The 13,218-nt window shown below is 36.5% G+C and overlaps 1 protein-coding gene and 1 long non-coding RNA gene across 3 annotated transcripts in view; both read left to right on the top strand.

The window, feature by feature from the left end:
- LOC122094350 (ABC transporter A family member 7-like) overlaps positions 1-12,218 on the top strand; it is a 15,725-nt gene extending 3,507 nt beyond the window's left edge. Inside the window, exons 7-18 of one of the 2 annotated variants that reach the window (XM_042665119.1) lie at positions 4,349-4,507; positions 6,662-6,824; positions 6,909-7,034; positions 7,141-7,224; positions 7,854-8,221; positions 8,640-8,840; positions 9,411-9,520; positions 9,663-9,747; positions 10,487-10,615; positions 10,712-10,817; positions 11,073-11,161; positions 11,732-12,218. In XM_042665119.1, the coding sequence (XP_042521053.1) occupies positions 4,349-4,507; positions 6,662-6,824; positions 6,909-7,034; positions 7,141-7,224; positions 7,854-8,221; positions 8,640-8,840; positions 9,411-9,520; positions 9,663-9,747; positions 10,487-10,615; positions 10,712-10,817; positions 11,073-11,161; positions 11,732-12,031 (1,920 nt within the window). In that variant the 3' untranslated portion in view covers positions 12,032-12,218. Of the gene's footprint in view, positions 1-4,348; positions 4,508-6,661; positions 7,035-7,140; positions 7,225-7,853; positions 8,222-8,639; positions 8,841-9,410; positions 9,521-9,662; positions 9,748-10,486; positions 10,616-10,711; positions 10,818-11,072; positions 11,162-11,731 lie in introns of both variants that reach the window. The other variant, XM_042665118.1, reaches the window with a different exon arrangement.
- LOC122094351 lies at positions 1,883-3,393 on the top strand. The gene is made up of 3 exons (XR_006144745.1): positions 1,883-2,150; positions 2,807-3,196; positions 3,322-3,393. It is a non-coding gene; the product is annotated as an uncharacterized LOC122094351 (long non-coding RNA).
- Positions 12,219-13,218: the final 1,000 nt, after the last annotated feature.

Raw genomic sequence — 13,218 nt, 5'->3', positions numbered from 1 at the left:
AGCTGGTTTGTGTTGTCATTCTAGGCTATGTGATTCCAAACTAGATTGCTTAAATTGATTTATGTATTTGTTGTGAGTGAGCGAGCATGTGTGATGGCTTTCATTTAAAATTACACATGAGTAAGCAAAGAAGTCTAAGTAATAATCGGATTTATGGATTTGGATATTCGGTATCCGTTTGTTAAACGGATAGGATCAGATAATATCCGATTACCGTCAAATAAGAGAATTCGAATTTAATAGCGTTTTAGATATCCGGTTGGATAAATGGACCAAATTCATATAGGCTCCTATTAAATGGATTCGAATTCGGATAGGCTCCTATTCGAGTCGAATTCGATCCGTTTACATCCCTACCTGTGTCTGAGTCTGACCAGGTAATTTCCATTTTTCTTAAAGCTTAAGGTTTAATGGGTAACTCAATAATGAGAGAACCGGCTGCCGCATGTCTCTAATAGTCTAGTTATACGAAAAAAGGGAAAACGGTTCTCTCCAACGCGGTATCCAATTGTTTGAAGGACCTGGGGCACATTCATGTGTTGGGGTGCATGTCCAAGTCCTCCCAACCGTTGGATGCTATGTTAGGCACCCAACGCGTTGGAGAGGAGCTGGATCCTAAATTTTGATGGAAAGATGCGAGTAAATCATAAATCAAGCAACAAAATAGTATGACATGACAACCGATAAAATTTTAAAACTTGATTACTTATTGCCGAAGAACATGTTCCCCACAGATGGACGGATGGATACTGTTATGGTAAAAATATACTCACTAACACCACCACAACACGTGGAGCCAGGGTCCGAACCGTGTGGGGCAAGTCCAGATCACTAGACAAGCTTTGGGAAAATTACCGAGTTGGAACTCTCCATCTCCGCCTAGCTATTACTATAAATACTCAGGTAAACCTCTCTTCACATGGATTGATCATTTTTCATTACTTTTGAATTATGATGTATGTATAATTATTTGACTTAAGCATCAGAGAGTTCTCTACGGATCAACTCAATGCTTACACTTTTTTATATGTTGTTATTTGCAGATTCTTCGAGAAGCCTAGGACGATTTCTTGCCGCAATAATTACAAATGCATACATGAACATAGAACTCTTTGTTGGAGGAGTGGATTGTACCTTTCTAGTTTGGTATGGTTGGTTTTATGGGAAGAACACTCTTTAGTCGCACAATTCTATGCTAGACACAAAAAGTTACGAAATGACACTTCCACCTTTTATGAAACCTAAAAAGCCCACCCATTTTTTCATGCCTATGTGTGCCTCCTCAACAACCCTTGCATTGGAGTCTGTGAGATCGAGGAGCCCTACAAGTGAGGAAAATGGTTTTTATGGGATATTGTGGTCTCTACACCCGAACACATGACTACACCCGAACACATGAGGAGGCAAGATGATTACGTTACCCCTTTCGAAATACAAAATAACACCATTGTTGATGCTTCCTTGGTTTGTTCTTATTGGCCCTCTGTACGTGTAGGGGCTACACTCCCCCAACAAGAGACAGTTCCATTTGCAAAATTTAGAACCGTGGCCCATTCTACACATGGAAGGGTAATCATGATATTGACAGTTGACACTTCGTCGGTTTCAGAGATACGGGTTTCGCCGTCCCACGCGATTGCGACTTTCGTTTCCCTTTTCCGTACAACTTACATTGGACGGACAGAAGAGTAGAATTCCGTTTTTTCTAACATGATTGGGTAGAAAATTGGGATTTGTTGAACACACGACTTTTGAGGGGCAATTTGGTCAAAAAATGCCAATACATTATATTCTTCAAATTTCCGGATCCTGCAAATAAGAGATTCTCTCTATATATTGGTAAGAGTGGGGGCTCAAATCTCAATTGCAGTTCATTTTTAGGATTTCTCTAAACAGGGAAAGGAAAGAGAAGGAAGTAGACAACACTTGAACACAGTCTCCGACAGAGAAAGAGGTCTTTTAACTAACTCGGAACTTTTCTGGCGGGAAACTGGACGTTCCTTTCCTTCCGTTTCCTTGGCCTTAATATTGATTTGATAGAAGAGGGAGAAGAGAGAAGTGGGAAGCCATCAATGGCGGAATCATCTTATGGACCTGCCGGTTTCTGGACGCAGGCTGACGCTTTGCTCAGGAAGAAACTTACATTCCAGGTCTCAATTAACTTCTCTTATCTATCTTTGACCCTTTCTTTCTTTCATTCTTTCCAAAGTTAATGCTGAGTTTTATAATTGTGGCACTAATAGAAATTCTGAGTTGTTATTCCTTGCTTGAAGTTGAACTCTTATTTGTGTTACTTTATGCTTGCTTGCCCTTTTGTTCTAGTTACGCTTAATCTTTGTCCTTTTATCTCAACTTGATCTTGGAGCTAACACCTTTTGTGCCGGTCGAGGAAGCGCTTCCATTAATTAAAATAGAAATCTATTTTCTAGAAAAAAAAGAGGTTCATTTCTGTCAATAATCGGTGGCAAGCCCCTCATTCTTGCAGTTTTTCTACGCTTAGTGTATAGCAGTTATCCGCCAAGAGCACGCTTTTACAGGAATGAGAAAGTGGGAAAAGGGATTTGATATTAGTAACTGACTTGGATTTTCGTATGGTTGACCATTTTTTTTGTCTTTATTTTTTATTTTTCTCATTTTTTCAACAGTATAATCAGTGATTTAGATGATTATTGCATTGCTAAAATTGTAGTTAGTGACGAAACAAGGCGTTTCAAGAGTCTCTTGTGATGACTATGGCACTTTATAAATTTGGTGAATTCAGTATTACTGTTATGGTGATGATATTCTTAACCTGTTAATTTTGCAGAAACGAAATATCAAGACAAATGTTAGGCTCATTTCATTCCCATTTTTTCTCTGTTTGCTGCTGCTTCTCATCCAAGTTTTGGTTAACTCTGAACCGAACAAGCCTAAGTACAAGTGTGGCTGCACTTGTATTGACCCAAATAAAACTGGTACTTGCCAGAAAGTATGTGGGATTCGGTACTCGACTTTGGATCAAGCGGCCTCCTGTGCCATTCCTAGCCCTCAGGAATGGCCAGTTTTGTTGCAAGTACCAGCTCCCCAGCTCCCCAGTATCGTGCGGTGAGGACCGACTTGATTCCTTTCATGGACTTGCCCAATGATTTCTGCCGTTTGACTGGATCCTGTCCTGCTACCGTACTTCTCACTGGGAGTAACAGATCTCTTGCAGAAAGTACATTTCCCCCTTCATTCCTACTTTATTGTTATTTTTTTTTCCTTCTCAATTGATTCAGTTGATTTGATTGCAAATTATCATTTCTCTATTTGTTTGAATAACAATCCTTTTCATCTTGACAGGAAATTTTTTCACAGGTGTTGTCTCTCTGAATTCCTCAGATATGCTAAACAGTTTAGCCGACACTTTGCTGGTAATTTTCTTTTGTTTTCTTATACTCCTCCCCCCCCCCCCCCCCCCCACCCAAAGAAAAAAAAAAAAGAAAAAGAATATTCACTTGCTACATGAGAAAATGTTGGTGTGACAATTTTATAAATTTATTCTATTTGATGAGCACTAGTGAATCATCATCATACATCTTGATTGATTGAAGTGTTGTAGACATAGAAAAGGAAAATTTAAGTTTCTTTGGTCATGACACCAATCCCATCCACCCTGACCTCTCCTCTTCACCCCCCCTCCCTCTAAAGGAAAAGAAAAGGATGCATCCATATTAATGGCAGAAAATGTGAGATGAAAACAGCTTCATTTTGATTCCTTCAATATCTGCATTAACTGTCTTTTTATTCTTTCTAATCTGTGTGGATAGAAGTCCCAAATTTTGGATCATACAACATTGAGTCATCATCTTGAGTATTAAATAGTAACGAACTCTAAATTGATGCATGCAATCATTTTCCCTGGCTAATTTCTACTTGTTCCTGAACTGCCACTTCCTCCTTCCCTCCCCCCCCCCTCTCTGTTCTAACTGGGAAATGGAGAATAAATTTTGAAATGAATAAGGAGTTCTGACAATGCCTCTTACTGCAGTTTTCTTGTGCTTGAGTCTAAAATTTATCTTTATTTCACGTATTTATTTATTATATAATTATTATTTAAAGGAGAACAATTACTCTGTAGCTTTTATATTCCATTTGGAGCTTCTTTGTTCTTTTCCTTTTCCAATTAAACTTGCCTACCATACTACCTGCATAATTTGGACAACAGTTGCTATTTTTTTTTGTACTCTGAACTCTGAAGTTCCCCTCCCCCCCCCCCCCCCCCAATTTTCCTCCTTGTGTTTTATGCATCTGTATCTGGTATGTACTTTACTCTATTAAACACTATGCACAGGATAACATGATAATATTTCCTAATTATATGGTGCAGGCCTCCAATGCCTTCCTTCAGTTCCTGCGAGGTACTGGCACAAAAATTCTATTTGAGTTTGTCAAAGAAATGCCCAAACGTGAATCCAAACTCAAGCTGGATTTCTCTTCTCTTCTTGGTGCTCTCTTCTTCACATGGGTTATCTTGCAACTTTTCCCCGTAAGTATAAGGCATAGTGACTGTGCGTGTCGAAATTTCCTTGAGTTGAATGCTTGAAGTAGTTGAGGCTCATATATCATTGTAAAAATTGTTTAAACAGCATTATGTATTCTTGATAATCATTGTAGCCCTTTATGCTGCCGAAAAAATTCTGCTATTTATGAACTATCTATGCTGTTTCATTGATGTGCGACTTCACATAAAAAAACATAACAAGGATTCTGTAATAGGAAATCTGCTAGAAGTAAAGATGAATTACAATTACTTATAAAAAAGATTGTAATTTATTCGATAGTCTAATAAAAGATAGTACTAATTTTTTTGATAGCCTTAAAGGAAATAGTAACTAGAATATTCTTGATGAGTTTATTCTTAAGAATCTAACTAGGTGGATTAACAAATATGAACTTATTAATATGGAGCTCATGGTCATGGAAATCACTGACATGACACATGGCATAGATGCTATAGCAGTAACATACTAATAGCTAGTAGAAGAAAATTTGAGGATTACACGTATAGTTCTATTTATTGGATGTACCCTGCATCTATATTACTATTCTAGGACATACATTGTGATGTTCCTGGAGACAGAATAGCTCCACAGCGTGCCATTTGGACAACAAGTTTGGCTTGTGGAGTTTGACGGTTATCTTCACCAAAGAAGTTCCTTTTATTTTTTTATCAAATCTTGGTCACACGATGTTTGTAATAGATGCCCCATTGTCATTATCGTGGGAGGTTCTTTGGTCCAACTGAATCATCTCTGGTTAATCTTAAGAGATGGATTTACACTGTAGTATATTCTTCTTTTAAAGAAAGCAACCCTGAGCCCCATTAATTATTTGAATCAATGAAATTATTTGCTATATAAGCAGATCCCTTAGTGAAATCTGGTGGCCAACTAATCACCCAGAGGCTGGGGTAAGGATTGAGGAATAGTGCAGCATTAGATGTCAATCCAACAGTCAGATCTAGTAATATCAAGAGGTTACTAAAATAGTAAGTAGCTGAAATTAGAAACACAGATTTAGTAACTACAGGAAATAATAATTGAACTCCAAGGAATAGCAACTGAGAACCAAAATGGAAACATATAAATGGATTTAGTAACTAAGGAGGACATGAATAGCAAGTGATTTATATTTAATAACATATAGGAACATAGAAAGTGAAAAGGAAGAAAAATGCTGTAACAACGCTTGGAATTAGGCAGGGAACTCCCAACAAAACTTGGAACTGGTGGACTGAACTGAAGGTTATGTCAGCAGTAAAATCGGATCTGAAACTGAAAATAAAACTGATAATGGTTAGACATTAGAATAGTAGCTCAAGAAATAAAAACAGAAAGTGGAGACTTGTATGCACGGAAACTTATTATAGTTCTGATTTGTAGTAAGAAAGAATATGACCTTGGAATCACCACCAAAGGCCTCGATTGGAATCATCACCAATCAACCTGCTGAATCATCACAATACCGAGTTCTGAATCACCACAGGATGGTTGGGCAACAACCATCTTCATTCACTCATAATTTGTTCTAAGCTATGAAGCCCTCATGTGCTTATATGATTTTCTGTAAACTAAAGCAAAACAGAAAATAGAAAGTACTAGAAATTAGAAACTAATAACTAGTTCTGTATAGGACTCAAACTCCTGTCCATTGCAATAGAGAACTCAAAAACACTAATCCCATGACCCATATAATACATTAGGGACTTAAAATTAAGTCTAACAACCTGATCTTGAACCGCAGGTTCAGTTGGACCCAAAAATCTGAACCAAGCCAAAACAAGAGGCTCTTTTTCTCTTCTTGTTGGAATTCTGCATCAGAAACTTTATGCTAAGATTCAACTGAAAGTTGAACTGCCTGTTGTTCATCTAATTATCCTTATTTCTTCCTATTTAAACAGGTGGCCTGAATTCTAAAATTTGGTATGCTTACTTTGTGTTCTTCAGATTATTTTTTTTTTGACTCAGGATTGAAACATTGAACACCATTTTTGTTCTCTCATTGAATCTTTAAGGAATATATTTGTGTTCATAATGCTTATTATGCAGTAAGCCAGTAACTCATTTTTTTGTAAGTCAATTTTTCTAGCTTCTTATTCTTTATAACTTACGTTCTTCCAACATTGTGCCTTTTGCTATAGGTTATATTGACATCTCTGGTTTATGAGAAGCAACAAAGACTAAGAATCATGATGAAAATGCATAGGCTTGGTGATGGCCCTTATTGGATGATTTCCTATTTTTATTTTCTTTCCATGTCCTTGATCTACATGTTATGTTTTGTCATATTTGGCTCACTTATAGGTAAGAGTGAGTCCCCTGAATTGATTTGCTCTACATTTCTTTCAAATCCATTGGTTTCTAACTTAGACCTATCCTTACTTACAGGCTTAAAGTTCTTCACATCGAATGACTACAGCATACAATTTGTGTATTTTTTTGTCTATATTAACTTGCAAACTTCTCTCGCATTTTTAGCCGCATCAGTTTTTGCAAACATCAAGACTGCTTCAGGTCTGACCTCAACCAAACTATTGCATTTATGGTGAAAGGCTAAATCCTCCCTTGCAGGGTACAATAACATTAAACTCACTTTACTGTTGAATTCTGATGATGACAGTAATAGGGCACATATGCGTCTTTGGATCAGGCCTCCTAGGAGTAGCTCTTTTCCAGTCCTTTCTTCAAGATACATCCTTTCCAAGTGAGTTTTTATATATTTTCTTTTGGAGGGTGGATTTTTTCAATATTGTTTGTGCGTTTAGAATAATAAATCCATTGCCACAGATTTTTTTTTTTTCATGCTGATAGATCCGGAGACTGTAGCCTATAATCGCTCCATGATGGTTCAGGTTTAGATGAAAGCTCTGATGAATCTGATCTTGCTGGTGGATCATATCTACTACTGTTTAAAACATCCCAGCCCTCGATACCATGATCAATAAGTGGCAAACCATACCTAAAATCAACCTGATAAAATGATCCTGATTATCTAACAATCCTTTTCTTTTCACTTTTGGTGGAAATATTTTTCTGATTGTCCAAAAGAGCGTGACAAAACAGATGGTAGGATCATCCACTCATGTGGTAATTTTAGGTGATAAGTTCTCCATTTGCTATCCCTCCATGCATGGCTCTTCTTGTGCAATATATATAATGTTATGATGTTTACACGTGGTCTTAAAGTTTGATCAACCTACACCCCATAATTCTCTTGCAGTTTATTCATTTATTTTATTGTATTATATATATATATATATATGGTAAATGTTCATTTACTTAACACTAATCACCAATGCCTAAACATTTGTGGGCCTTAATTTCTTGCTGTAGGGATCTGGATCGTGGTTCTGGAGTTATTTCCTGGTTTTTCTCTATATCGTGTGCTATATGAGTTTGCTTACTATGCTTTTACGGGTGATCGCATGGGAACTAATGGGATGCGGTGGAAAGATCTGAACGATGGCACAAATGGAATGATAGTGGTTTTAATTATTATGTTCGTAGAATGGTTACTAGTGCTTCCAGTTGCATATTATTTTGATCAAGTTGTATCAGCTGGAAGTGGTGTGCAAAAGCATCCTCTATTTTTCTTGCCAAAATTCCAGAAGAAGAAATTACCATCTTTTCGGAAGCCTAGTATGCAAAGACAAGGATCTAAAGTATTTGTTCAAATGGAGAAGCCTGATGTCTCCCAAGAGGTATTTGCTCACTCAAATTACGAATGTTCTCTAAGAATAACAGTGCACGAACACGATAGGTGATGTGGACGATCCACTGATGGAATCACTATAGCATGTGGTGAACCTTAAAGGGGGGGGGGGCACATGGAACTGTAGTGCTTTTACTATCAGAAGAATACAATAGAATTGAAGGTTACCAGTTAACAAACTCAATTTGTTTACTGGATGGACTAATTCTTAGGTCTCTCTAAGTTGTGGCCTGTGGGTTCCACCCCTTTCATGTTCACCACTTGTTCAATACTCATTGGTAGATAATCTATTCCCTTGAATATGGTTTGATCATCTTTACCTTGTTAATTTTGTTTATACATTGATCTTGGACTCTTGTAATGCTACAATTCTATGGATGTATAAGGTCTATTTCTCTCTATTGCAGGCAGAGAAAGTTGAACAGTTACTACTTGAACACAGTACAAGCCATGCAATTCTCTGCGATAATGTCAAAAAGGTTTATCCAGCGAAGGATGGTAATCCAGAAAAATTTGCCGTTAGAGGGTTGTCTCTTGCTTTACCTAGAGGGGAATGTTTTGGTATGCTTGGTCCTAATGGTGCTGGGAAAACCTCTTTTATCAATATGGTAAGCAAAGGATGCTCCTTGTGCTTCATTTTTAATAATTTTTACGTTAAGGTCTTTCTTTGTGAATCATGGTTTCAAAAACCATTTTTAACACCCGTTATGCTAGTAACAGACGGTAAGTGATAGGTTCTGTAATAAATAATGCCATAGAACATAGCAGCCATTACTAACTGTTATCCCTCTTATGGTGGTTGTTATAATGTATGATTTTAAGACTCTTGTTATGCCATGTTGTCAAATTTTTTTTGAAGTAAATATAGAAATGAAAATATTTTATAACAAACTATATAAGTGTCAGACCTGTACGATGTTTCATAATAGTGAGAGTAAAACAATTAATAAGACATTATGCTAATCACTTTTATACCTTGATGTTAGTTTTGTTCGGTATTCACAGATTGTTGAAAGATCTTAGGGGTCCAATTCTGTTATTAGGAGGAATTAAGTCCTTTTCCTCAATTTATACATTTGCTTCACTGTAATGCACTTAGAGGTCGTAGTGTTTTATGCAATGGACAATTGTTACTCTGTTGTTTATGCAGCATTAAGGGTTTTTATTTATGATAACAGATGATTGGACTCATAAAGCCTACCTCTGGAACAGCACTCGTTCAGGGCTTGGATATACGTACTGATATGGATAAAATATATACCAACATGGGTGTTTGTCCACAGCACGAGTAAGCAGATAACATTAGTTGTTCCACATTAAGGCAGTGAATTTAATAGTCTCTGTGTCTCATTAAAAATGGAAGTCTACTTCTTTTGTTCTTCTGCGTTTTCCTTTTTCTTCATATCTCTCCTTGGTTTCATTTAATACAGTTTGCTTTGGGAATCATTAACGGGAAGGGAGCATCTACTATTTTATGGAAGACTGAAAAACCTTAAAGGTTCTGCATTAACACAAGTAAGTTATGTTGTAATTTTCTTTAGCTTGTTCTGTTAGTCATGATTTACATTTTGAAATAATGATCAATGCATCTTTGAAGAGTTTATTATAGTCCCTCTATATGGTTTTAAAATTTAAGCAAAGAACAAGATGGATTGGGAATTTTTCTTTGAATCTGACAGATCAAAGCATAAAATATTTTTCTATTACAAGCTAGTGAAAATAATGCGCAATAATAGCACATATGTGCTGTTTTCGCTGTGAATATAGAATTACCAAGATTATGAGACATGTATGCGAGAGATTGGATTGGATATCCGAAACTGGATAATTTTATTGCTTATGAAGCATGCTGTTTTTGGACATTAAAGAACATAAATTGATCAGACAACCATTGAGTCAGGTTAAGATTTGGTGATCTTGTTGAGACAATCCATTAATTGCTTTCAGCATGCACCTTTTCATCCACCCAGTTGTCCTGATAATTCTTCATTGAAATGCATGTTGGAGAAAAACAGCTTTCAAACTATAGATTAATTTAGAAAGAAAAATAATACAGTTTCTAATTTGCAAACCATTAAATTGTTTCTCTCTCTCCCCCACTTAATAAATCTTTATTTATTAGCTAAAATATTATTGTAAATAGGAAGATGATAAATATGACTTTTGCAAGTAGATGGATAAAATAATGCAGTTCAAAAGAGAGCATTATCTATCAGTTGGTCAATGTTAGTGTTGTCTTTTGTCCATTCTTCAGGCCGTGGAAGAATCTCTTAGGAATGTAAATCTATTTCATGGAGGTGTTGCTGATAAAAAGGCTGGGAAATACAGTGGAGGTATGAAGAGGAGGCTTAGTGTTGCCATTTCACTGATTGGAGATCCTAAAGTAAGTCGACTTTTAAAACTCATCACAGTTGACCCTTTTTGAATGTTTGATTTCTTACTGTACTGCTTACTTTGTATCTCTTGGAAATCTTGCTAGGTTGTCTATATGGATGAGCCTAGTACTGGATTAGATCCAGCTTCTAGAAACAATTTGTGGAATGTTGTCAAGCGTGCAAAGAAAGACAGGGCAATCATTCTAACCAGTAATATATGCTTATTCCTTGTATTCATTTTTTTTTTGAAGTACTTGCATTACTTGATATAACCAGTCCTTTATTGGTTTCACATCTGCCTGTCTCTTTAGCTTGCATATATATGGCTTTCCCAAATTTTGTAGTTGCAGTTTCATTGTTAGATAAGGATGAGTTGGCATTAGGTTTTCTTATTTTCCTTTTCTTCTTCCTCTTTTTTCTTTCCCTACAAAACCTCACCAAGAAAGGTTTACTCAATGGTTTCAGCTCATTCAATGGAAGAGGCAGAGGTTCTTTGTGATCGGTTGGGAATCTTTGTAGATGGCAGTTTGCAGTGCATAGGAAATCCAAAACAGGTAAGTTTAATGTATACTGATTTATATGGGAGGAGCATGGTTAAATTTGATAGAAATAGTTTCCTTGTCTTTCCTACCCCCTATCAAGTTGCAGTATGGACCATCAACAGTAGGGTTCAACAGCCACTGGTGGAGTGGATGATATAGCAGTGTGCTGCCTTGGGACTATTGTAGAAGTGGAATCTCTCCACAATGACTTTATGACATTCTCCTAGACTCCCTCTTTTTCGATCAAAAGTGGAATATGTTGTTGGTCATCCAAAGTTTATCAGATAATTTTAGTCTACAGAAAGCTCTGTATAATCAAGCAATGAGTGTGTGTGCTCACTGAACCTCTTACCTGGAAATGGCTAGACCTCTGCTTACGTAGAAACAAAAATATATATCAGCAGTCAGAATATATCAATGTCTGTGTTGTAGCATTGTAATTCCCCAGTCTGGGTTGTCTGAAATTACTTAGTGGGGTTAGATATGGTCTTGGAACCCAGAAGTCAGTACCAAATAAGATGCCTTTTAATCCAACTGAATACCAAATGCTTAGAAACTTATTTGCTTGCTTGTGAATGGCAGCTCAAGGCTAGATATGGCGGATCATATGTGTTTACAATAACAACTTCAAATCAAGAGGAGGAGGTGGTGGAGGTCATGGTACGCCATATATCTCCAAATGCAGCCAAGATATACCATTTGTCTGGAACCCAGAAGTTTGAACTTCCAAAACAAGAAGTCAAGATTGCAGACGTTTTCCATGCAGTTGAGGATGCAAAGAGCAAGTTCACAATACAAGCGTGGGGTCTAGCTGACACCACCTTGGAGGATGTCTTCATCAAGGTTGCTCGAGGGGCCCAAACATTCGATGAACTATTATGATTTTCGGAGGTGTTAATTATACTTTATTTATTATCTTTTTTTCCCTTTTATTCTTTTTCATTAATGTCCACGAGTGCTTAGTGTTTGTACCATGACAATTGCACCCTTTATAAAGTTTTTAAAGAAACTAACATTCTCTGTTGTAATATACGAAGTTATGAAATATTGTGAACTACTTCTGAACCTATCCTTGACGGCCGGATCGGATCAATATTGGCCTCCACATGCATACAAAGACTTATTGGACACAGAATCCTTGACAGCTAGCTTTTAAAGATGAATTCTAAGACCAACCACCACAGGGTAGTTTCCTTTTTATCCTTCTCCTTTTCTTGAGGGGATAGTAGCTTCATAAATAGAAAGTGTTAGTATTGCTGTTGATGGTGTTTATGATACCTCCTAGCTGGGTTTTAGTGGCTTTTGTGCAAGAGAGTGAAATTACCTCCCCATCCTGTGAAATAAAACATTGCATCCATGTTGATGCCCTGCGTGCTCTCACTGTTTATGCAGGCCAAGTGACCAGGCACGATCCTTTTCATATTTGTCTCTCTCAAATGCCAATACATGTGGGAGGTACGTCTGTACATGAATTTGAGACTACAATTTGATATGTGGCCAACCTGAAGACCATTTTTTAAATATCCATATCGTTGAAATTGCCACATCACCTTTCTACGCGGCAAAACACGGTGTTGATCAATTGATACCCTCTAGAGCCTATTAGTCAAAAAAAAAAAATAATAATAATAATAAAAAAAAAATCTTGTTGCTACATTTGATATATTCTTAATTTATCTATTGTCAAGCTTTCCTTGAATAATAATTGTGTTATCTTTTCTATGCATAAATAGTTCTTACCAATTCTTGCAATGATAAAATTTCAGAGTTTCTCTTCCTTTCAAAGTTTTCCTTCCATGGTCATGCATTCCAATCCAAAAGTCTCAATATTGGTTCCTAGAACAGCAATTTAGTTGTTCCTAAAGCCAACCACATGGGAGGTTTTTACTGACCTAAAAAATATATGGTTGAATTTTTTCACCCGAAAAAAAAAAAAAAAAAAAAAAAAAAAAAAAAAATAAAAAAATATTATATATATATATATATTCTTAAACTAATTAAAACTTAAGACATTAATTCTTCTTCTTCTTCATTCTTCTTTTTTTTTTTTCTGAAAAATTGCATTGCCA

This window comes from Macadamia integrifolia, chromosome 11 (assembly GCF_013358625.1).
Source record: "Macadamia integrifolia cultivar HAES 741 chromosome 11, SCU_Mint_v3, whole genome shotgun sequence".
Classification (NCBI taxonomy): domain Eukaryota; kingdom Viridiplantae; phylum Streptophyta; class Magnoliopsida; order Proteales; family Proteaceae; genus Macadamia; species Macadamia integrifolia.
Note: the sequence above shows the minus strand (reverse complement) of the source record. Positions and strands in the feature narration are given on the sequence as shown.